The sequence below is a fragment of the Leptodactylus fuscus genome, chromosome 7, assembly GCF_031893055.1.
Source record: "Leptodactylus fuscus isolate aLepFus1 chromosome 7, aLepFus1.hap2, whole genome shotgun sequence".
Lineage (NCBI taxonomy): Eukaryota > Metazoa > Chordata > Amphibia > Anura > Leptodactylidae > Leptodactylus > Leptodactylus fuscus.
This window is the reverse complement of record NC_134271.1, coordinates 20,703,954-20,730,147: the sequence shown is the minus strand read 5'-3', so window position 1 is coordinate 20,730,147 and position 26,194 is coordinate 20,703,954. Positions and strand designations below refer to the sequence as shown.

Below are 26,194 nucleotides of genomic sequence, written 5' to 3'. Positions count from 1 at the left end.
ACTTTGGATACAGTTGTATTTGCCATGGACAAGCAGGAAGCGTTAGCGAGCGCTCACAGCTAGATATTTACATAGGAAAATCAGGTAAATGCAGTAGGGTTGGGTTGTTTGTGGTCTAAGGTTTTACTAATCCAATCATTGATGGTTGATTCCACCCCCTCCCTTTTCTTAGGAAAACAGAATTACCCGCCTGGATTCTGCTGCGGACGGCGTCTTGGACTCTTTCTAGATGAATTACAGTAATGTGGTCTTTTGGCGAGTCTGCCGAGATAAGACTGTAAGTGGAGATGGTGTCCTTGAAGGTTATTGCAAATCGGAGATACCTGACCTGAGGCATTGCGTAATATTATACGAGTGACTGCTCAGTTCTGAATATGTGTTTTAAGGGTGGATATCAATCTGATAGGAGAAGCACGGTATACACTACCAGCTCAAGTCAGACTGTCTCTTGTCACTAATACACACTGTTACGGTGGAGGAGAATCTTGTCCTCAGATGGTTCGGACCACTCATTCATGGTGGGTGGAACATGACGCACATGGCCTGGGGCCTTCACCACCCATTCCCTCCATGTTGATGTGTAATACTACTTAAGTTACTGAAAAATAAATTGCCTTTATCGAAAAAGCTTAAAATTGACACAATATGAATTAAAAGTGACCAATGGACATCGAATACAGCTCAATATTATGGATCAGATTCTGCAAGGAGCAGTGGTGGGCTAACAAGAGATCACTAGTCAATCCCTATAAGACCACCCAGGATATATTGTATAAGGCCCGTACTGTACTAGAGTTCACCAGTGATACGACCACACTCAGTGCAAGTAGCGATTACAAAAGGTTCTCGTCTACTCCCATAAGTCAGAGGGCAATGTAATGCTATCAGCCCATCATATTCTGTCGCTATGCATATCATCAAATGATTCGTCTGGGGACTGCTGGAGTGAGGGTAAGTCTTTACACTAGGTTCATGTCTGCGCCGGGCTCTCCCATTGCCAGTTTACTTGGCCATGCATTGGTCGATCAAGCAGTGGTCTATACAAGTAACCGGGAGGCAGAGAGTATACGTACAATGCTGTGCTTGGTATACAGTACAGAGGCTGCGGCGCATGTCCAAATGGAGTGGAGTCCTCTACATATCATTCCTCTCTCGGACATGGAACATTTCCCCACATACTGCAAAGGTGAATATAGACTGATACAGAGATGTCCTATTAGATCAGTCACTTGCAAATGACAACTCGGAGACCACGATGTTATACAATCATAAATCCTTTATTTATATACATAAATACATATCATAGAGCAGCTGTCAATGGCAGCCAGGAAAGAAAGTGCAGCAAGTCTATATACACAACTATAATACAACGTGTGATAATGTGACACGGATGCAACGAGATTCTTGGTAGATCTTTGCCTATGGTAGGACTGAATGGTGCGCCCCATTGTCACCCCAAACTTGCCGAGTATAAATACTGTGTTGTGTGCCCAACTATATAGGATCCAAAATCAAACACAAACAAATATTTAGGACATGAGGCGTCATTACATTTGTCTGACAGCCGATGCCATAAAAGGGGGGGGGGGGGGGGGGATCTATCCGAAGTCATTTACTATTCTGTAGTATCTCCGACATGTGGCTTTCTAATCGATGGAAGCCGCGACATGATGGGAGTTGTAGTTAAGCAAAATCTAAAGTTGGAGACCAACATGGGGCTCAGTAACCAGAGGCAAAGGAATTGCAAAATAAGATGCACAAGTGGCCACTGGTGGTTCTCCAGCTTGTACGTGGCTTCACGGTGTTAGGGGTCTGACACATTTTCACACCCGCTTTGTCCACTTGTCATATTACTTTGAAGTTACAACCTCAGAGTTACCTCAAAACCCCTGGTAAGCAAAAATGAGCAGGGCTTCAGTCAAAATGGGTGTCTGAACCATTCTCATAGAAGGTATACCGCCATATACCGCAAAGCCATTTTAGATAAGAGATTGGTGTCCTTCTCAAGTTTACGGTAAGGCCCGATTTAGATCTGCACTTGGGGACCCCCCGAACGGAAACCTATCCACATAAAGTGGTTACCTAAGGAAACCTGCGGACCCCATAGACTATAGGTGTCTGCACGAAAAATGCGGAGAGATAAGCGCTGTTTGCAGAACTTCTCGCCACAAATTTCTTGCAGATAGGTGAACGGAATGGCCCAAACGCAGATGTGAACCGGGCCCAAGACGGAAACCATATTTAGCAATTCATTCTAACATAAAATGGGCCTGGTTTATCTGAAGTGGTCAAAGTGGAACAAATATAAAAAAAAAAAAGTTTTCATTGTACAATATAGAAGCTCTCCTTGGATAAAACTAGAGAACCCCTATAACATGCATCTTCTGGAGATCTGACCCTTCACACTATTACTTTCCAGACCGTTAACAAATATTAAAGCTCGGCTCAAACACTTACGTCCTGGAAAACCTGAACCTACTGACTATTCCTGTTGAGAGACAAGGTAGTAAGCCGCGAAAAGCAAACAGGCCTCAGCGCTGCTAAAACGGATAGTAGATGTAATGAAAATGATAGGTAACTACATTAGGTAGCCATCAAACCCCTCCATACAGGAACATGACTGGTTTGGCCTCCTCTTCCAGCGATGTCCTCGGGTCCCGTCTAACTTGCGAACTGACATTGATAAAAAATGGTGCGGGCGCATGCACAGTAGCATTAGTAGAAGAAGCATGCTACTGCGCACGCGCCATTCTTTATCAATGTCAGTCCGCTAGTTAGATGGGACTCGAGGACATTTCTGGAAGAGGAGGCATGGCTTTAGTTTAGTTTAATATAACTTTACTGGTGCCTGAATAGCCTTTTTAAAGGTTATTCACGCATATGTGGGGCTCTATCAGCATGATTTTGCTGATAGAGCTCCTTTAAGCCTAAAGCTATGGTCACACCTGTGTTTAGTGACCGTTTGGGGAATCTGTCCCCTCCCCGTTCCACGTTTTTCAGGCGGCTGCAATAAATTCAGGGTCAGGAATTTAGACCAAAAAACAAAACAAAAAAAAACCACTTTACTTCTGGCAAGACATAAATCTGAGGTAGACGGAGAATAATTGGGAAACGGCTTCCCTGAGGTGAACTTTCTTGGGTCGTCCTACCAGTGTCACCCAAATATACATAATATATAAATGTCGCTATACAGAAGGCAGCGCAGGTCAGAAACATGGACGCGTAGACGTCTGAACACAAGAGAAGAGGCTATACAAAGAAGAATAAATTAATAGGAAATAACACGAGTACTCCAAGTACTGATCATTCCAGTGGTATTAGAGATCCAGGGATGACCCCCGGGATCAGTGAAGTGAAATGGGATTTATACGGAGCTGTGGGGATCTATGGCACAGCCTTCATATACCTAGGGTGCTACATTACTAATACAACTTAAAGGAACATAAATTAAAGGGCTGTCTCATGTTAGCTCTGTATGTGCCCTAGGGGTGTAAGATCATACAGCGGGGTCACCCCTATATAAACCAGAAAAAATATATTCACTCAGTATTCAGCACTTACTAGATGCTTCCTAACATACGTCTACATACCCCAAGGCAAAGCGAATACCTGCCCCTGGAGGGGTAAATCCTACCAATAACGTTATCACCTTCATCCTTCTCAATGATCAGCCAAAAGTAAATCACTTACAGACCCTTCCTCATTTCTTATGCAGTTACTTCAGTGGATCCCCCCACCATAGTCTTCATCCTTCTCATCCCAACATCACAGACACCATCATGTCCATAGACTTTCTATTTACCAACGAAGTCTACTGATCGATTTCTAGTGTGAAAGACAGTAAATACTATATACGGACTATTATATAGAAATACTAGAATAATGGGCAAAGTTATACAAATCAATTTGTAAATTGTATCCACCGAGAGGAATGATCTGCCCCCTAGGACTATACGCTGGAATAGGTTATCCTGCAATAGCCTGTATACAATACTAATAACCTGGATTCAATATGGACTCTGACCCTGTACAGGAAATGAGATGTCGGCTTCATAGACGTCTATACCATACGCTGTCTATATGGTAACACATGGACTGTACTGACCACCCTATAGGATGAATGGATATGTGCGGGGCCTCGTCTTCTCAATGTACTTGCATCACCTACAGAATGAAATACTGTAATAATATCGCCACGCCGCAACAATACTTCAGTTGAGTATCCTAGCCTATTGTACCCCTCCAGATCTACAGATGCGGTAGATACGACACTCGAGTCCCATCAATGTTGGTCAGGCTGAAGTAGCGTACCACTTTACCTTAGAATACACCCCCAAATGGTCCAATATGATAAACAGACCACCGGGCGAGAAGGTCCATTTAAGACAAGTGTTAGTCAGTGGTTTTCATGATGCGTCTGAGACCTCGGCTTTGGTCACCTCCAGCATCAGAAGGCTGTTGGGGTCCATGGAGATCTGGGGCTGCTGTGGTTGCTGCTGGTGGTGGTAGAGCGTGGCCTGCATGTCCACGTTAATACAGAAGAGTCCAGGCATAAAATGTCTTTGATATTCCTCCCATTTCTGCATCATGTCCATTAAGGAGGTGTTGCTTCTAATCCACCTGGGCAAAGAGTCGCTGCTGCCAAAAACCAGTGGGACAGGAAGGCTCTGAGATCTCCTCAGCTCCAAATGGTAGTAGAGCCTGAAACAGAAGGAAAGCCATAAACTACAGTCAGTGGCCCCCAACCTGAAGCAAACCACAAGTGCCATCAGTCTGGAAAATATGGTGTTCAGCCATTTTCTTAATGCAAGGAAACTAGTGAGATCACACTGATAGATTGTGTCTATTATGAGGATCCAAACCAGAACCTGGACTGCCGAATACAGTGAAATGCCTCTACAGGGGGCTGGTGATGGCGGCAGGGTATGGTACACTGCACCTAGACACATACACTTGTGACAAAGCCATGTTGCCCCACTGCTTCTAGATTTTATGCTAAAGGGACTGTAAAAATAAGTCAAAATACCAGGAGCGCTCCTTAAGGGTAAAGGATTAAAGCAGAAAAATTCTATTGTTAGTGCCCTACTGGTGTCACAGAATACCGCACTGTAGTTGATGTAAATGCCATAATTACATGGAGTCTTCTCCCTCTGATCCCTCCCTTACGTCACCCCTGGGTTAATGGGCCAATTACATGGCTGCAGATGACATTTGCGTCCAGTACACAGCTCAGCTATCAGCAGCAGGAATGGAGACTGGGGCCTACTTAGAAACGCTCTATACCAAATGTTGTGGTGTAATAATAGTATATATATATATATATATATATATATATATATATATATATATAATATCTATCTACCGCTGATGGTCAGAGGTATGAGAATTTACCCCACCTATCTGATATGGACAGCTTACCCTATGCATAGGCCAGCAATATCCTTGTGTCTCACCAATACAACCTCTGTCCATACGCCTCATTATGAATATGGATATCATATGAAGGGTCACCAGCTTGGCGGGACAGAGATGCCCTATTATCTTGTATTATATCATATCCATCAGTCTGGAGGGGCAACGAATGGACGGCCCTGGGTTCAGCTCTTTGCATCCTGTCACCAGCACCCCCTGGCAAACAGCTGATTTGTTAGGGGGTGATGGCAGCAGGGCCTTTGCAGATCAGCTGATAGCTGGATTTGCAAAGGGGTTGCCCATTTCACAGACCATGCATAAGTGTACCTGGCAGTTATTTGGCTCCCCAGCTTCTTCTTCGCTTTCCTGAGGACATAGCGACACACTTTCCGAGTCTGATCCTTTATCCATCGGATATCCTCTGGGACATCAGGAAGCCATTCCAGCAGCCTGAAACATGAGAACAGAACACAATATTCATAAAGGTGTAATCCTAAAATCCAAATAGTGACGTTCAATCCTCAGTGTACCCCATACCTGACGGTGAAGGACACAGCAGATTCCAGTGGTAAAGTGTATGGTAGCATTAAGGCAGATGCCAAGCGTACAGGCAGCAGGTTGGATATGGAGAGGTATACGCTACGCTTCTCTGTACAGGCCTCCAGAAGAGCTGGTGAGGGGAGAAAGACAAGAAAGTGAGTGGTCTGTGATCGGAGAAGGAATATATATATATATATATATGGAATAATACAGCCATTCTTACCTTGGTTTAGTCTCTGGGGAAGATGCGCGAATACATGTTGCTCGGCCTCCTCAGTGGCCGCGTTCTCCGCCGCCTGCTCCTCCGCTTCACTTCTCTCTTCATTCTGCTGGTCAGGCGGCGGCAGCGCCAAGTACCTCATGGGTCGTGGACGATTCAACAGCCCTGTGCGGAGAAGACGTAGAACTTCAGTAACGTTTCTGTCTAAACCGTTATCTCACCAGTATAAAAGTTTACGATTTCTCGAACACACAGTAAAATTCACACTGCGTGATCGGATCCCTGGGTCTGCTCTTTACCCTTGGTCATCTTTAATACATTTTCGTTAAGGGGGTGTCCCATGAAGAATACCGCTTATCCATAAATCTAGCCCATCCATAACATTTTCGCTATCGTCACCAGATATTGCCGACAATGTTAAAACAATACAGCCTCATATCAATAGTCTTTAGCTTGTCCACCGACCACAAGTAGTTGAGCCGTCTTCTCTGCTTGTCAGCAAGTGCAAGTGGCTATAATAGGTATAGCGCCACCTGCTGGTTCAACATTATACTTGCAATATCTGGAGACACAAATTTTTAGGTTTTTTTTTCTGCCTTTACATAAAAGGGGATGATTTACTCAAGCCTTACATTACATGGTATGCCAGTCTTAATAAACCCCCTGTAATTATCTTAAAGTCAGGCATCTCTTCTGGCAGGCTGTGCAGGGCATAGCGGACAGAGATTCAGGCATCTTTTACACCAGAAAACTTACATCAAGGGAGCAAACACTTGGTTTGTATCATGTTTATGCCACCGAAGTGGGATAAGGCAATGAAAAATCTCCCCCATTGGGTTTATATCTAAGGGGATGATTTCGCAATACACAATTTTCTTCATGGGACAATCCCCTTAACACTAGAATTTTATTATAGAACAGATGTTTTGTTGCTTGAGCCAAGGGTCAAATTATTATTTTGCATAGAAGTATATTAAACGAATCATACTTAGTTGTATACATACTGAAAAACAAAGAATAGCCACTAGAGGGCGCTACAGTACATTAGGAAAAATTTGTATCCTTTGTATCCTTGTAATATCACTGACGGTGGCCGCGCTGTAGTCGCCGACAACTGAAAACGAACCTGTGACTGGTCTACAAGAATCAATGCAGCAAGTCCATAATATCAGCAGACCTAGACCGGACCAGGCTGCACAGGGAGACGTTTTGTTAGCAGTATATAGAAGAGGAAGATGAAGTGATCAGAACCTGTCTACTATCTGTGAATACGTGGTATTGCTATAGCCTGCACGGTACCTTTTGGTAACTTTATATGTACAGACTACGACTACATGGCGACTTGCTTTTACATTTACATCTCACCCATCTAAGTAACTGTGCTTTGTATGTGACCTGCAAGTGGTCACAACACGATTTCTGCACAACCACAAGCACTGCCATCAGTCGTAACCGGCAGCGCAACATCTAATCTTGTGTAATGTTGTGCAGCCACGTCATTGTGTAGCCATGACCTAAACAGATTGGCGCTAATGGTGTAGTAAAGGCGTCTATACATACCATTCTTCTTTAGGAAATGTAGAGCATCCCTGTATCCCTGCTTGCACATTTCTTTCAAAACCTTTAAATAAATAAAAATTATAATAGATTATAATATTTTTTAATATGATATTATAAGATATATTAGTGAATATAAACACAGCCCTGTTTTCTGCACAATTTGATTCTGCTTACTTTATAAGGTCTGTAGGGGAACAGTAATATTTGGGGTTTCTCATTGCAAGGTTTCCAACCCCTCCTCGCCTACTAGATGCTTACCAATTCATATATGTAACTCCGGGGTAATCCAACCCTAAACAATGCTCCCCAATGACAGTTTAGATACTCTATGCAAGGTTTGATTCACATCTGCGCATGGGTTCCAATTGGGGACCCCCTTCAACAGAAGCCTAATTCGCAAAAAAACAAAAGCAGTTACCTTAAGAAACCCGCAGACCCCATAGACTATAATGGGGTCTGTGTGGTTTGCGCTTGAAAAATGCAGAGAGATGAGAGTGCTGCTTGAGCGCTTTTCTCTCCACATTTTTCATGCGGAGAGGGGAACGGAATTCCCGAATGTAGATGTGACCCGGGCATAAGATTTAGGTTATAGTGATAGGACATTACTATATTAAAATAGCATGCTCCTTTTTCCTGCCACTTCTTTACACCAATGTGCCTGGATTAAAAGGTAAATTCCAGTTTCAAAGTAAACAGATGAGTCTATGAAGCCGCGAGACAAGCCCGGGCAGCCGTCACACTGACAAGCTTACAATAGATTAGGTTTGCCCGCAATGTTATTTTGGCCTGGCTGTCAATCAGGACGACAAGGTAATAGATGTGACTAAGACGTGTCATTGTAGAGCCCTGAGCTGACAGAGCAGACAGCTAATGCACCACTGGGTAATAAATATCCACATAACATGTAGTTTACGATGGCAAGTTACACAAGAGACGAGCTGAGCAATGCCAAGTAAGTTTTCGTCTTGGGAAACTATGGACACCGTCTAAGTATATTACATAGTGTGCAATAGAAGTAGGTATATCAGTGACTGCCAATCCCATTGAAGGAAAGAGTGGCGAGGGGCTGAAGGATGAACGCCATTACTATTATAAGAAATCCAGTTTACCACTAGGGGGCAGTAATAGACAGAGTTACAGTTCATTTCTATCAATCCTTTTTTCAAGCTCCCAGGCCAAATAAAATGAGAGGTGTCCTCAATGAAAAACCCCTGTACTGGCCGGGGGACCTGCAGATAGTGGGCTGAAAATCCCCCATGGTCTCCAGCAGCCCCATAACCATGAAAGGAGTGTTTGTTATACAAATGCACAGGTGCTTCATTCACAGGGAGGATGTAGGGGGACCCGAAGTAATGTGACACTTATTCCCTATCTACAGGAGAAGAGTCTTTAATTGGGGGGCAGTCCTTTTAAAAGGGGTTGTAATGAGTTTAAAGAGATCAGCTATCCACAAGCAGGCGACACTGGGACCCGCACTGATCAGAAGAAAAGAGTTGCAAGCTAAGCAAGTGCAGCGTCGCTCCATTCATGGTCATGGGACTGCCACAATTCGGAGCCCTGTACCCACTTCTCTGCAATGGTCCCATAGAACCACTTGAAAACCCCACATGGTATAAAATGACCAGATAATCTCAACCTTACACTACATGGCAGTAAACCCATCTATTACCCTATATACTCTCCCCATACCTGAGGCTCCGGAGGGAACAGGGCTTTGGACAGTCGGTACAGGTTACTGAGGTTAAACTGAATGCTGGTGTTTGTGACCCTGAGCTCATGGATGTTGGTGCAGCCGTCACGTGGACAAATGTCACTTTCGCCTGAGAAGGGCGATACGGTAATGGTATTCTTCAGTTCGTATTGAGGGAGGTTATCAGAAATTCCACCATCGACATACCTCTGAAACAAGACAAAGTAAAGGAAATGGTTAGGATTGGGCACATCAGCAAAGTTACAGCCATGAAAAAGTGTCGTGAACAGGATCCCCCGTCAGGACAGAGCGATGAGGGGTCTACAGATTAGATCGAGAGCCTAAAGGCGGTCTCCGAGATCTTGGACACCCCCTGCGCCAACATTAAAGTTACTTCTATTCAAGCAATGGCCGTAGTGCTACAATACCCCAGAAACCACCGCTATACGGTGCATGAGGCTGCACTCACATAAAACCCTCAGCACAGTTTAGTCTGAGGCAGAGAAGATCAAAACCGGAGCACAAGACGCCAGTCTTGATAGATCTCTCCCGACAGTAAGATAAGACGTAGGTTCTCACTCTCAAAGGCGACGCTCTCATGTCATATCAGCAGATGTTAATTTGTACAGAATTTCTCCCTTTCACATGGAAATAATTAAAAACGACAGAAATAATGGCCGAAGCGCAGTGATAAATGTGGTGTGACAGCTCGTGTCTACATCAGTTGTGCACAGAGCCAGAAAAGACAAGCTTCAATAACTGAGCCGGCACATTCATGTCCACAGCCATTACATAAGCGCTGGTTAGATCAGAACCTACAAACGCAGGTTGCCCTTAACCACGTCATTGCCCGTATTAGGGGTCACACTTAGTCTTGCTTCTCTGACTGCAGTGTCCTTCTCTGCTATAGACCAGTTCACACTACATTTGGGTGAACACCATATAGAAAATAACTTTGTTTTTTTGCAAAGTGGCTAATGGCCAACGTATACCGCCACATGGTTACACAGTGACATACATAGGAAGTGTACATGCAAGTAGTAAAACTGCAGCAAAGAACTGAGTGTGGCCATCAGTTTTCTGGTGCGTGTTTGCAGTTTACACTGTCCTTTATCGCATGCTCATGCATCGGGGCTTAACTTTTCACTACCGATCTGTAGTTCCTGCACGGTCTATTAAGGCTGACTGTATCCATGATACAGTACATACACAGATTTCAGCTTTGAATACAAGGCAAAATTTGTACTCAGTCTCCCGTGTGAACCCCTTATTTACTTTTGCCAAAGGCACTTTCCATTTAATACACAGCAGCTGACATCTTACACTGACTACACCCCATCCTTGGACTTGGCTTCCTCCAGGATTATGCAGTTCCTGGACCACAAAGCTCAGCTTCCTGCACCACAACTTACTTCGGTTTCCTCCTTTCCTCAGTACAAGGCGCCCCACTGCTTACAGAGTCTGTTCCCTCTGACTGTTTTAGCAAGTATTCCCCATGTAGGCAAAACTCGAGAGTTCTTTTTCTTACAACTATGCATGGGGTTATTCCTCTTAAAAATTCATGGCAAAATTGACAATTGGGTGTTACCGTACTTAACAGTCTAACACGATCGTATTAGTGAAAAACTAAAGACACGCCCCCTTGACAATGAGTGATAAAATCCAGCAGGCAATTTATTTATCCATTTCTAGGAGGAACAACAGAGGAACAGAGTTCTGAGAAGAGATGCTCCAGAATTGTGAAACAGACAAGTCAGTTCCTTGTGGGTCCCCGTGAAGGTGCAATGTCTACACTTACCACGCCTTGAAGACATGGAGGAATAAGTCCGCAGTATACAGGTATAAATGTGCTGCATACACAAGCCTGAAAGACACAAGACATTAGTTACATCAACCATTATACTGAAGACATCTTGAAGGTAATTGGTATTATAAAGGGATCGGATTATTAGATACAAAGCAATGTGAAGACTAAAGACTGATGTACGAGGAGCGATGGCCTGCTAGAGAGGACCTCCAGCACCCAGGCTGTCCATATACTCCGAGCTACTGACATATGGGAAACAGACCCTAGTTCAGTGGCATCAGTGCAATGACATGAAGGAACAGAATCCCATAAATAGCACCGAGAACTGTCCCGTCCTCTGTATGAAAACCCCTTAAGGGAATCTAAAGTGATGACGTATTACTAGGATATGCCATTACTTTATGGTTGGGGGGAGATCCGCCCTCTTGGATCCTCATGATCATAAGATGATGGGATATGATAAGAATAAAGGGGTGCTAGATTAGCGTTATGTCCCCTCAGCCCTTTTACCTGCACCGCTATACCGCGGCCATCTACTGTGCAGGAAAACGCAACGTAGCCCTGCTCAAGTGAAAGGAGCAACGTTATCCCCCGAATCAGAACTCCAGCCCCTTCATTCTGGAGATCAGTGGAGGTCTGATCCCTATGGTCCACAGTCATCTGGCAAAGTCCGCATGCCCAGCTAATATAGATTTGAGATTTATACTCAAAATCGGAGACTGACCTGTATAAGCTCCTCTTTGGTGTTGAACTGTGTAAGCAGCACGTTCTCGCCATCGGACACGCGTGTCAGGGATATCCCCAGCCTTCCGGTCGCGTGCTCATGTGCGTCGTCCGGCAAGGTCTTGTACAGACAGTGCCGAATAATCTTCACTAGATTGAATGACGGATGCAGCGGACCCAGAAATCGCTTTCTTGCCTCCTTAGAGACCTCAATAATGTTGGCACCGGCCTCTCCTAGAAGACAAGAGTGGTCGTAATAATAAGTATACAATGAAAGCAGAATTTACAGTCATTACGTTCCGGATCGGATCTACCCGACCATTCGTGGCTTCTACGGTTCCTCTTTTGCCAATCCATCATGTCGTATCTGAATGACAATTTTATTTTAGAAAGCTGGGACACCGCCAAGATGTCTGAACAGATCCCATATAGGCTCAAGGGTTGGGATGGGCTTGGGTTTTAGTCAGGAAGAGTTCGAGGCCTTAATGGCGATAGACTTGACCGCTTTTCCGTATAATAATTCTACACGGATCAATGGCGAAGCGCTAAGACCACAGAAAGATCTCACGGCGGTCTTGGCAAACATCACAGAGGCTTTGGAATAAATCGCACTTTCTGGAAATGGGAACATGTTCAGTCGATGTGATAAGACTCGGCCTCGCTGCGCAGTCTCGTGTTCTTGGGAACTTTTACACACATTTTTTTTTAATACACATTTTCTCTAGTGAAAGAATGTTGTGTAACCGCAGAAGTCGCCGCAAGCCTGGTACGGAGGACGCAGGTCCTTTATACAATAGGTTACACCCCTACGGCCTGCAGTCCTATAGGTTCGGTATGCCATACCCGTCTCATAGCGTTTTATTTTTGCACCCCATAGTTCAGGTTCACAATGTGGCCCTTCGATCCAGATCAACGTTGTACAACCTTTTATAGGAAATCTCGAGATGAACCCCCATAAAGGGATCTGGTTTTACTGGTTGGCTTGTGTAGTGACAGGCCGGGACTTGTTTATAGGACACTAGGCTCGGGGCCAGCAATGTCCCATCCTCTGAGCGCCTGTGGTAAATATGTGTACTGTCCTCTACAATAGTCATGTGGCTGAGGCTCCAGTCATGTGCAGACTACAGATGACCAGCCATAGGTTATGGGTCACATTTTCATTGTGATCATGGGGTCCACCTGTCCTTACAGCTAGGACAGGACAGTCACTCCGCAAAAAATAACTCCATCTGTTTATTAAACACGTCAGAGGTTGCAAATGGTGATCGGTCTAGATAAGATGTAGGACCAGAGGACAGACTATGGGGGAAAGTTGCCCAAAACAATCAATCTGGATCACCCGATATAATTCCGCCCAGTTTGAATAAAACCGGCTATTCGCCGGCCGTGAACCAGTTAATAGCATTTCGCTAAAGCAGGATTTAATCCTGCACCCTTTCCACCCAGCTCGCTATGTGATGTGCTCGGGAACTGGCCCCACGCCATGTCTGAGCAAAGGGCAGGCAGCTTTCCAGCGCTGGCCCCTGTGACAGCTTATGCCGCCCACGGTGGGAAAGGGATCTGAAGAAGAGACTCTGGCACTTACCGGGTTTTTCTTAAATATCCCAGAGAGTAAATAACACAACACTATGTACCCTTGTACAGAACAGCAGCAATGTGATCAGGGCATATAAATATCCATTGCTGCGTACAGTACGCCTTACCCACTATTAAGGGGTGCCCCGCATAGAAATGACTTAACACTCACGCACAATGTGTAGTATGGATTGTCGCCACTCCTCCTGGATATATACCCTGCAGCCAAGAAACTCTTATATCGAAGTCACTGACCTTTATGGAAGGAGAAGTCTAGGCCACTGCAAATTTTGTGCCACATATGGAAACAATGCCCAGCCATACTGGTAGAGGTGCGGGTACTGCAGCTAGTCCTATACCCATTGGACCCACTGCCCCTTCAACGTGCTGATCAGTGTGGATCCCCACTTACCATAGTAATAGTAAACCACCTATGTTTAGAAGATCCCCCCCTTCCCCGACCACCATGAGCAACACTTATCCCTTATTTACTGTGTAGGGGATAGTTCTCAGATTGCACAGGGGTCCGCCAATGGGACCCCCATGATCAACCCTCTATTTGGACACTGCTCCATGCAGTTCTATGGCAGATAGCCTTTAAAGAAAAAAAACAAAAAACAAAACATCAACAACAGCCGGCCATGACATACACGGGCCAACATGGTTCACCCAATTGAGAGGGCTACAAGAGGAGAACCTCTTAATCCCACTATACATATTCATTGGGGTTCACTGCTAAAGTTACATATATACACATACATAACACACACACACACACACACACACACACACACACATACATAACACACACGACTTATCCATACAGATCAATAGTACGTTACAACAAGTTAATAACCTACAGACTTTCCATATAAAGTAGTAGTACGTACGCCAAAATATAAAAACATAGATAGCGCAGAATAAGGAACAGGGCAAACACAGATAAAGCACTGGAAGGTATGTGAGCTAAAAGTCGCCATTGTGCGATCTCCTCTGTTCCATAAACATTTCTAGGAAACTCATTTCTAAGAAGAGTCGGAGTGTGTTGGCCGAGCGCCAGGAGCAGAGGGGGCTACGGATGTAAACACGAGCGGGATCCCTCAGCCTCTGAGTCGCAACGTGTGTAGTCTACAGTTCTCCGCCTGCTCACACGTGGCTGTAGTTTAACCCTATAGCACAAGGATCGGGCAGCCACGATCAGTTGATCTCCGGGACATAAGCCATGGTCAGAGGCCTTCTTTAGTCTCACGGCTTAGCGCATGGTCACCGATCTGCAGGTATATGGCGGATTAGGACATAATAGCCGAGAGGTTGATAGCTTATAGTCAATGTCCGACCCTCTAAGAGGCCTTGCATCAGGACTTAGTAACGCTGGGTAATGCTCACAATAAGATTCCGGTTCACCACAGGTAAAGGGACTAAGAAAATTTCCCCCGACATAGTTATAGGGCAGCTTAGTCTTATTCTACGGCTCAGAAAGGAAAAAATAATATCATCATTCATAAGGGATTTATTAGACCGTTTTCCACTGACCGTGAGCTAAGCCCGTAATCCAGATCTGCGGACACGGGGGAATTGTTCTATTTCTGCCCCAGCTTAATGCTCGGAGAAATGAAAATTCATCCAACTATACAACGGCCCTATTACGCAACCCCAAAAGTGTTCATATGGAAAGGGGACAACACTATACGCCATGTGATCCTGGTACGACATGGGCATCGTGCCCACTGTACATATAGTGCACCACTAGGACTGCAGAACTCGGGCGTATGTTCTTAGTATTATAAACACATGATTTGGCGGATATTTGGCATCACAATACGGCATGCCTCAGAGGAGATAGCAGAAATATGGGCGAGCGCCTCCGCTCATCTGACAGATGAATGCCTCATTTTTGAGGTATGCTTGTTATTTAGTAACCTTCGCCCCACCGCCTACCTCAGGAATTTGGAAGAGGGATGTAAATACAGCCCATGTGATCATGACAAAGACCTACAACATAAAAAATATAAGCAAATAACCAGAGGCCGCCTATATTATGTGCGCCAACAGAGGCCGCCTATATTATGTGCGCCAACAGAGGCCGCCTATATTATGTGCGCCAACCAGAGGCCGCCTATATTATGTGACCCAATCAGAGGCCGCCTATATTATGTGCGCCAACAGAGGCTGCCTATATTATGTGCGCCAACCAGAGGCCGCCTATATTATGTGACCCAATCAGAGGCCGCCTATATTATGTGCGCCAACCAGAGGCCGCCTATATTATGTGACCCAATCAGAGGCCGCCTATATTATGTGCGCCAACCAGAGGCCGCCTATATTATGTGCGCCAACCAGAGGCCGCCTATATTATGTGCGCCAACCAGAGGCCGCCTATATTATGTGCCCCAACCAGAGGCCGCCTATATTATGTGCGCCAACCAGAGGCCGCCTATATTATGTGCGCCAACCAGAGGCCGCCTATATTATGTGCGCCAACCAGAGGCCGCCTATATTATGTGCGCCAACCAGAGGCCGCCTATATTATGTGCACCAACCAGAGGCCGCCTATATTATGTGACCCAACCAGAGGCCGCCTATATTATGTGCGCCAACCAGAGGCCGCCTATATTATGTGCGCCAACCAGAGGCCGCCTATATTATGTGCGCCAACCAGAGGCCGCCTATATTATGTGCGCCAACCAGAGGCCGCCTAGATTATGTGCGCCAACCAGAGGCCGCCTATATTATGTGCGCCAACCAGAGGCCGCCTATATTATGTGCGCCAACCACAGGCCGCCTATATTATGTGCGCCAACAGAGGCCGCCTATATTATGTGACCCAACCAGAGGCCGTCTATATTATGTGACCCAACCAGAGGCCGCCTATATTATGTGCGCCAACCAGAGGCCGCCTAGATTATGTGCGCCAACCAGAGGCCGCCTAGATTATGTGCGCCAACAGAGGCCGCCTAGATTATGTGCGCCAACAGAGGCCGCCTAGATTATGTGCGCCAACAGAGGCCGCCTAGATTATGTGCGCCAACCAGAGGCCGCCTAGATTATGTGTGCCACCAGAGGCCGCCTAGATTATGTGCGCCAACCAGAGGCCGCCTAGATTATGTGTGCCACCAGAGGCCGCCTATATTATGTGCGCCAACCAGAGGCCGCCTATATTATGTGCGCCAACCAGAGGCCGCCTATATTATGTGCGCCAACCAGAGGCCGCCTAGATTATGTGCGCCAACCAGAGGCCGCCTAGATTATGTGGCCCAACAGACGTAGTTTTTCCGCAGCATTTTTCATTGCGTTTTGCAGAATTTTTCTTCCCCATCTACAGGGACACAGCAGCAGGTCCACAGCTGATTTTTTTCCCTGCAATGTGCGGATGGGATTCTGTTTGTACTATTTTTGTAGGAATGAGAAATTGAGGCTCATGTCTGGGGTTATAGAAAGTGAGTAATATTGGTACATGTTCTATGGAGCAATTTCCTGTTGACATCTTACTTTGGGTACAGTATACTATACCTTGTACCCAATACAGTTGTGCCCTTTGGGTAACCCGCTTTAGTGCTGTATACAGTAAACATATCTACCAAGATTAGGCCGTAATATTAATGATTTACCCACGCACCGCCCTCCTGCACCTATATCAGGCTCTGACTACATAGCATACTGAACCTGCCACGGAATATAAAGCGAGGTAACAATAAGGCCTCACGCACACAACCATATATTATAAAGAGTGCGGTCGCATTCATCTCTAGCCAAAGTTTATGGTTAATGGGGTCCAGTGAGCTCCATGTGAAGTGGCTGTTTAAGGGGGTCCCCGCTCTGTTTGGGTCCCCAGACGGACCCGTTCAATGGAGAACCTAGCATAAGCAGAATATTGTAAAAGCTGACCCCACAACTTGCACTCTGCTCTGAGCGTACAGGTATACAGACGATAATGCCCGTACAGTATTTTGCATCATGTCCAGCCTTACATGGGGCGCTGATGCTTACGGCCGGTACGGTTTCATGTAGACCTTGCAGGCTGGAATCCTATTTTACGGCATTACATATCTAGTAGGAACCACTCATATAGGGCATAGAGAATAAAGCATCCTAAACATATAAAAGGGGACAAATCTATTACCATGTCCCCTGGAATATCTAGTCGCTATCTCCCTCTGGCACAGCAGGGGTTACAGTCTCATTTGCTATCCAGTCAATGGTGTAAATAGTGCGTGTCCTATACACAATGTTCTAGCCAGAGGTGACCGGGGAATTCACGTGTCCTCAGCGCATGTGCGACCCCCTGCCAATACCCCCCTCAGGGGTCAGTACAATGACCGCGACTATCACTCCCTTCTCACACTTACTCATAGGAGTCTTTTATAGGATATTTTTTTAATGGGTTTTCCTTGCATTCTTTGCAATAAAATGCAGCAATGGACCCAAGGAGGCAAAATCTACAGTCCCATATACACATACTATATATATCAGCCCTCCTGACATGTATGCATTAGTAAATACTTGCATTGCCCACATTTCTGTAGTATTTTTGCTCAGACCTTTCCTCTGCTATTCCTCCTGGAAATTTATGAATAAACTGACAGCAAGGGGTTATGGTTTACCTCATTATAAAGTGGTGTGGGATATGGTCAGCACTGACAGACAATGTCAGACTAAGGGGACACCCCCCCACCCCACCCGAACCATATGCCGCTGCCTGTATTAGTCACCTCTTACTAAACCCCTCTGGGCAGATTTGTACTCCATGTCCCCAGACCTGTTCCCTGCTCGAGTACATCCGCACACTGACTACTTGGCACACGAGACTTGTCCTTGGATGGGATACGGTTTCAGTACAAGTTCAGTGATGCGGCTTAGGCTTTACAAAATAGCAATGGCGTCACGCTGGGCCGCAGACAAGGTGGAGGCATCTTGACTGACGTAAGACTCCATTGGCAAAAGTGTTCTCAGCCGGGCAGCAGACTCTGAGTTACAGCTAAGGAATGACTGAAGGGTCCTTGTACATGAGAGCAAACACCAGAGTCATAAGTGCTGCCATTGCGTGCAAATTATTTTTTTCAGTGGTACGCAGACAGTGCCCAGACCAAGTTACTGCATTACTTCCATTACTTTAAACGGGACCCCAGTTGCAATGCCTCAGCCCCAGCAGTGCAAATCAGAGCTGTCTGCTTCCTGCGCCATTGTCTGCATCAGCGGCTCAGGACAGCCGATTGATGGGGGGGGGGGGGGGGGGGGGGTAGATGTCTGACCCTCCCCAATCTGGTATTGATGACCTACATCATCCATATTCCTTTGCTCCGTAAACCCCTTGGCTTAGCTGAGAGTGCAAATCTATAGCTCGTAGCGGTCATAAATTTCATTTTATGGGCCATGTCCAGCCAAATCAAGAATTGTGCATTTACTTATTTGGAGTTCTTTTCAGATTTGGGCTGTATTCACACACAGTGATCGATGGTCAAAACCGCATGAGCAAGAATGCAAGGTTTTTGTTATTTTAAATGTGCATTTTTTTCCAAATGTATTTTCCCCTGTACCTGTGTGAATTTGCATCACAACAAGGTTATTTACAAAGTTATTGGCGACTGGTTTATCTTTACACAAATAGGTGAACCCCCCCCCCCACTCAGAATATGACAAATGTGTAACAATTCCTCCTTACAGTGTGAACACAGGCTGATGGCAATAATAAAACAAGCCGTGCATGAAGTAGGCAGCTCTATATGTATACGCCACTCTCAGGACATGCGGCTAGGATTTCAGGCAGCGGCTAGGATCAACCTTGTTATATAGTGAGAAGGGGAGGAGGGGGTTAATGCAGAGAGGTTATGTGAGTTTATTGACTGCTAGTTACCTTTCCTGTAGATAAGACAGAAGGACTCAGCTTATATACCAGCTGTGGCCCCAAACAGCCTGAAAAACAGCCCAGCGCGCTCACGGCTACTCCTACCTACTACAGCAGCCACGTAAACACCGTACGAAGCCCTGTATATACATACACATTACATATATATATATATATATATATATATATATATATATGGCATGAAATTTGAAGTCACAATCTGCTGCGTCTGAATTCACACTTGTAAAGGAAGATTCCCTTGCTCCTAACAAAAATTCTGGCCACATATAGAAGTAATCCCAAAAGAACACCTCCGATACAAGGCTGCAACATAGACCCCTGTATAGGGCTACGGCTGGCCCTACAAGTAAAGGCTTCCTAGGGTCACGGTCACATTACAGAGTCTACTCACCATTACCCGTCCTCATGCCAGGTCTCCGCTGGCACCCGGCCAATCTGGCAATGACATTGCTAAGCAAGCCGACACATCACTTCAACATCACCCATAGCGTCAACGTCACCCATAGCTCTCCTACTCCTGTCATGCAACTGAGGCCTATAAATAATATCAGGCCAATAAATCTTTCACTACTACCCAGGTAAGTTCTTCCTAGACCATAGTCCTTGGTTGTTGTATTGAAATTGTACCGGATCCTGACCTCAGCATTGTTCCTGACATAGTTCAATGCCTCGAATTGTTGGCCTGGTCCCTGTTGTCGTCCTAGGTCACACCTATGGCCATCTCCTAACTACACTCCCATCTTATCCTCTGGCCCGGCGCATTCTGACTGATCCCCTGGTGACAATTGCTGACCAAGTCTCTGCTCTCTTGGCGCTACTTCTGCCAAACCACGACCTGTTTATCCCCCTTCCGCCATATGAAGCCCATGCCGCCTTTCTAGAGTTAAAGCTGATGACCAGGGGATTTCTTAGTCTCCATACCCCCAGACCAGCCTGGTCTAACATCCTGTATGTGACCTCGTCACGGTTTCTGCAATGAGAATTTATGCAGTACATGGCGTGTAGTCGCGCACGCCATTCGCACAATGCAGATCTGAGGGCATGTGGCAGATTGTATAATCCACAGCAAACCTCATTCTGTGGATTCCTGACGAAAATACTGCAAATTCCGCCCATGCAATGGTTAATATCTGCGGCAAAATCTTCAGTCATCCTGCAGATTGACTGTAAGGTCTTTTGAAGCAAATCCACCGCATGTGAACATGACCTAACGGATCCTGGTCCCAGCCTGTAAATGCTTCTACAGCGTGCCCAGGATAATACCATATCATATATTGAAGTGTGTGAAAGTTCATTGCGGTCGGGAAGTGGTAAAAAGAACATGAGACACTCACGTCGTTTACAGATCCATTCCTTCCTCTTTTCGGAAAAGACAAAGAACAAAACAGACCAAGGGACACGCAACGTCTTTGCAAACACAAATCTGGCCGGGGAGCAGTAAATGGCAAGAGGGCTGCAAAAAACAGAACCAGATCCAACAGGGACAATAGGGCAGAGGCTTACAAGGAATACAGCCCATACAATTGTGTATTTTTTCTTGACCAGACAATGAGGGTTGTCCCTGTTTTTGGCATACATGATGGCAGATGACTAAGTGAATACTCTTACAGCAATAAATCCACCATTCAAGACCCCGCACTGTCAGGAATGGGAGGATTGGTTATTTGAGCATCGCTCATCACCTGACTTCTAGGAACTGGCAGGGGTAGGGTTACAGGCAGGTGACAGCCGAGATTAGGGACTATGTCCGGCTACCACCTGTCCTCCTATAATCCACCGGCATCCGACCCCAGTCACATGTGCACAATGCAAACATCCATGTATATTGTATGGTGCATTGTATGACCGTCATGGATGCTGCATTAACACATCCGCTTCATAAACACCCAAAAAGCAACGCTGGCAATACCAAATGTCGTTGCATAAAAGGTTATTTCTCCCTGTACTTTAGCACTCAGTAATGTACTGGAACCTGGTGCAAAGTCTGCGGTGTGTCCTCAATAACCACGCTGTGTCATGGAGTAATATACAGTGGCAAGGGGAAGATAAGACAGAACGGCGATAACAAGCAATACTAAATCATAATGGACACTCAGCCTCTGCCTAGGTAATGGTCATCTCCAACTCCCCATTACCTGGGGTCACTTCAAGGGATGTTCTGGACTACTGAATTGATGAGCTCGCTTCAATGGATGACCTGTCCTAGGGATACAAATATAAATGGGAAGTATTGGGGAAGGAACAAATACAGCCCACTTACTTGCACTACTTCAAATGATCAAACAAAGTGGTTGTGTGACCAGGTGTTCCAGGACGGAGGTTGCACGAGAAAATAACCCATCGGCTGTGGGGAGTATCCATAGAAAAAAGTGAAAAAATTCCAGCTCCACTCCTTATGTCCCTTTTTAGTAAAACATAGCGTTTATTCGTACATTTGTTTAAAAAAATCCAGTATATGTTACAAGCATGATTGCTCTCAAATCAATTCCATGTTCCAAAAGTAAGGCCTAGGGATAGTCAGGGTTCCAAAACGTGGACCCCCGGCCGATCAGCTGTTTAAAGAGGTGTCAGCATTCAGATGAGCGCTGTATCCGCTTCAGTAGCGCCGTATATGTGCAGTGGCTGAACTTGGTATTGCAAAGGGAAAGAGATGTGGACAGGTCGCTACAACCAGATGTTCCAGAGGGGTCTAAGCGTTGGACCCCCCATGGATCTCAAATTGATGAAGACTGGGTATAATTACCTAATAAAAATGAGACAAAAAAACAAAAAAAAAAGAAAAAAAAAAAAGAAAAGCCTTGTAGTTCTCCACAGAACTATAATCTCTCCAGTCTTTATGATGGTTAACCTGAATTTTCTGGTTACTCTGACCTTTGAGATGATCCTCCTGTGCTGTACCGTCTCTGTCAGATCCTTAGTCGTAATTATCTAGTGTCATTACCAAGTCCTAGGCCACAAAACGGCCTGCTACCTAAGGCTACAGAAAACAGAATAATACTGAATAATAAGACGGACCAAGACAAGAATCGGGTCTTATTAACCATCATGCAGCCAACTCTGAAGATATGGGCAATGGGACTTAGCAAGGGGTTCCAGGTGTAAGGCCCCGTTCCCACGGAGTAACGCGCCGCTCACTTAGACACGTATACATGTATAAGAGCGAGGCGCTTCAAAACAGATCGCACTGACGTCAACGGGTGCCGGCTTACAAGAAGGCTTTATAACCCATTGATTTCAATGTGTAGCGCGCGTAAGACCGGCACCCATTGAAGTCAGTGGGATCTGTTTTGAAGCGCCTCACTCTGACACGTGTATAAATGAGCGTCGCGTTACTCCGTGGGAACAGGGCCATAAAATGGACCCTGAAAAAACACGCCATTAAACTACAAAGAATTAGGTAACTGGTCTATAAAGGGTTATTCCAGGACTAAAATAATGAGACCCAAGGGGCAACACGGTGGCTCAGGGGTTAGCACTGCGGCCTTGCAGCACTGGGGTCCTGGGTTCGAAGCCCAACAGGAACAATGCAAGGAGTGTGTATGTTCTCTCCGTGGATTTCCTCCCATTCTACAAAGAAATACTGATAGGAAAAAAAAAAATGTACATTGTGATCCCTATATGGGGCTAAATCTACTAAAAAAAAAAAAAAAAAAAAAAAAAAAGCTGGTTCACAGCTGCTTGTAGGGAGTCCTCTTGGTGACCCCCAAATGGCAACCTATCCGCAAAAAAAAAAACAGTTACCTTAGGAAACCCACAGACCCATAGACTATAATAGGGTCCGTGTGGTTTCAGTTTGAAAAATTCAGAAAGAGAAACACTGCTTGCAGGACTTTTCTCTCCGCATATTGTATGCAAATAGGGGAACAAAATGGCCCGAACGCAGATGTGAACCGGCCTAACACAAAAACTGTTAATCGAGTATCTAAAGGCTTAAGGACCCATGTAACGGGTTCAAGCAAAAAAAGCACTATGGGAAAAACTGCGGTGGCATTGTATCGCGGTTTTTCCCGCAGAAAGTCTGCAGAGGTTTCCTCTACTTCACTTACACCTTGAGGGAAACGGATGACGTATCCATAGGTATAATGGACTTACTGCGATTTCCAAAACCACGACGGCTTTCAATATTGCAGCGTATCCGGTGTGCATATATTTCTGGGATTTAGTAGCATCCTATTCACTTTGCAGGGACGTTTTTTTTTTGACTATATGGAGCCCTGGGTTTTCTAAGCCAGACAATCCCTATAAACAGTTATTATTTCATGGGCTCACTTCATATAACTATAGACTAAATCTATAAACAGACAAGATCAAAGCTTTACAAGTCCACTGACACACCGGAGCCTGCGCAGCCCCACCTGACTATGTAATAAAGGACTGACTCAGCCGCATTACACTCATGTTTTTTACCTTGTGACAGTGGGAAGCTGAGTAGACTGAACTATAAAGAATGGCCCCAAGCGTGCGGCCTGTATATAGATAGCTCTGCTTAGGCAGCAGGCGGCTCACATGTCACTGGGGTTTTGTTTACTACGCAGACAGACAGAATACAGGCAGCCTGCTCCCTGTATACAGCATGGGACACTGGAGAGTTATGTCACCGGTGGTCAGACATGTCCGATCACATACATAGAGGCATCCTGGGTGACTGTGCCGACTCTGGTCTGTGCACCTGCCCCATAAATATTTTATGGTGACTAGTCCAGCTCTATCTGGTGAGACTTCCAGTCCTATCTACGATACCATCTCAGATATTTCACAAGAACACATACCTTCAACCTGTAGTTGTGTGACAAGTGAGCAAAACTGCGCAAATATACAAGTAATCTAGTGAATGCGTCATGTGACAACCCCCAAGATGTCATAACAGCAACCTGACAGTCAGCAGAACGCCAACCCCACTGGATTTCTGCACAACTGTATTCACCATCAGTATCGTAAAGGGGTATTCTCATCACAAACACTGATGGTATATTCTCAGGATGGATAGATAGATAGATAGATAGATAGATAGATAGATAGATAGATAGATAGATAGATAGATAGATAGATAGATAGATAGATAGATAGATAGATAGATAGATAGATCGATCGATCGATCTAGGAAGAAGGGAAAGTGGATACCCATACAATGCAACTATAGCAGCGGTCAGGTAGGTGCAGGGTGAGATCTGGGTCTATAAGACATTATTGTAGGTAATCCCTGTAATGAGAATACCTCTTAGAGAGGACAAATATCATGCTGCAGTCACAAGGCACGGACGCCCAGCAGAGTCCGATTTCTGCTGACTTTCCAGATCAGGGGTCCTCCGACCCCCTTCCGCTTTAAGGGACACAGTATTCGTCCACTTTGGACAATCCCTTTTGTTACAATTCCCCATCCATAACATCACAACAAGACGTCCTATTGCTCTTATCTATTGGGGAGCCTTGACATACATCAAATAGCAAACAACTGCAATGCCATAAATACAAGGGCTACAAGGCGAACATGGCTGCGACTCCTGTCATGTGACCAAAGATGGCGATGCAATTCTTGCACTAATATTAGTGAATGGAGTCAGATTGTGGCTACAAGTAGGAATCACAAGGCGACATGGCCATGAGATGCGACCCCAGCCGTAAGTGAACGCAGTCTTGTTAGGGGGCATTCGCACGATGTAACGCGGCATTGATTCTTGCACGATAACTCGTGTAAGAATCAGCGCTGCAAAACAGAATCCCATTGACTTCAGTGTGTTACGCGCACGAAACGGAACCCATTGAAGTCAATGGGATTCTGTTTTGCAGCGCTGATTCTTACACAAGTTATCGTGCAAGAATCAGGGCGGCATTATAGCGTGTGAATGCCCCCTTACTATTCACACACGGCTGCAATGCAAGTCTCCATAAACCCATCAGGTTCCGATTTTTTTGCAAGTTCCCGGTCCTGTCAGTCACAACACAATTGCATTCATCGTCATTGGTTGCATTGGTGACAGATCTAACTGCAACGTGACCAAAAGTCACCCCGGAGAGCTAATCTATAGGTCACACAACTCAGATATGTAATGGGGGAAGGACAAATAGGTAATTTCAGGAGTGTTTGGGATGTTTTCCTGCTTTTTGAGGTCTATGCACAATGTCAATAGTAACAAACCCGCATCAGTGTGAGCTGAGCCCATGGCAGGGCTGGCACAGAGTATACAGAGTATATACTCACCCAGGCAGGCTCCGCTCACCAGGGCAGTGGCGGTCAGGGCTCCAGCAGAGGCTCCATAGATATTTCGGGCATTTTCCACCAGGTATGGGGCATGCTCCTTCAGAGAACTGGCGACCCCGATGTGGTAAATGCCCAGGAAACCGCAGCCGGCAAAGGAGATATTCCAGGGGGAGTCCAGGGGGAACATGGCCGGGTCTGGGGTCTGCAGGGAGAGAAGCCGCACACATTAGCACACACCTCACACCTCAGTGGCATTACCGCAGCCCTGCCGCGCGGCTTTTACCTCAGGTCCTGTCAGTGCTGTCTGCTCCCTCTGTCACAAGCCGCAGCCTTTTGTAGCCCGTGTGTCCTGGCCCCTACACCTTATTTTCCTTCCAATTCCTGGTATTTTATTATGGGCGGCAGTCCCGGCGTCACCGGCCCGTGTGACCAATCCGTCAGGGGAGATGTGACTGACGGCAATGGCGGCCTCACCAATAGGCGGCATAGGACGAGCTACACCCTCATGTCTGGGCGGGAGCAGCTGCCACCATGTCCTCCTCCGCCTCACAGCCTGGGCTCTACTGTCACTGCTACAACTGCTGTCCGACATACTGTAGTACTAG

At 45.7% G+C, this 26,194-nt stretch overlaps 1 protein-coding gene across 1 annotated transcript; it reads right to left on the bottom strand.

The window, feature by feature from the left end:
* Nucleotides 1-1,256: 1,256 nt before the first annotated feature.
* Nucleotides 1,257-25,965, bottom strand: PNPLA2 (patatin like domain 2, triacylglycerol lipase). The gene is made up of 10 exons (XM_075281246.1): nt 25,873-25,965; nt 25,590-25,791; nt 11,954-12,186; nt 11,221-11,286; nt 9,422-9,631; nt 7,733-7,793; nt 6,176-6,337; nt 5,950-6,082; nt 5,740-5,862; nt 1,257-4,701 (listed from the first exon to the last, which is right to left on the bottom strand). Exons 2-10 carry the CDS (start codon nt 25,774-25,776, stop codon nt 4,407-4,409), a joined length of 1,470 nt encoding a protein of 489 aa, XP_075137347.1. The 5' UTR covers nt 25,777-25,791; nt 25,873-25,965; the 3' UTR covers nt 1,257-4,406.
* Nucleotides 25,966-26,194: the final 229 nt, after the last annotated feature.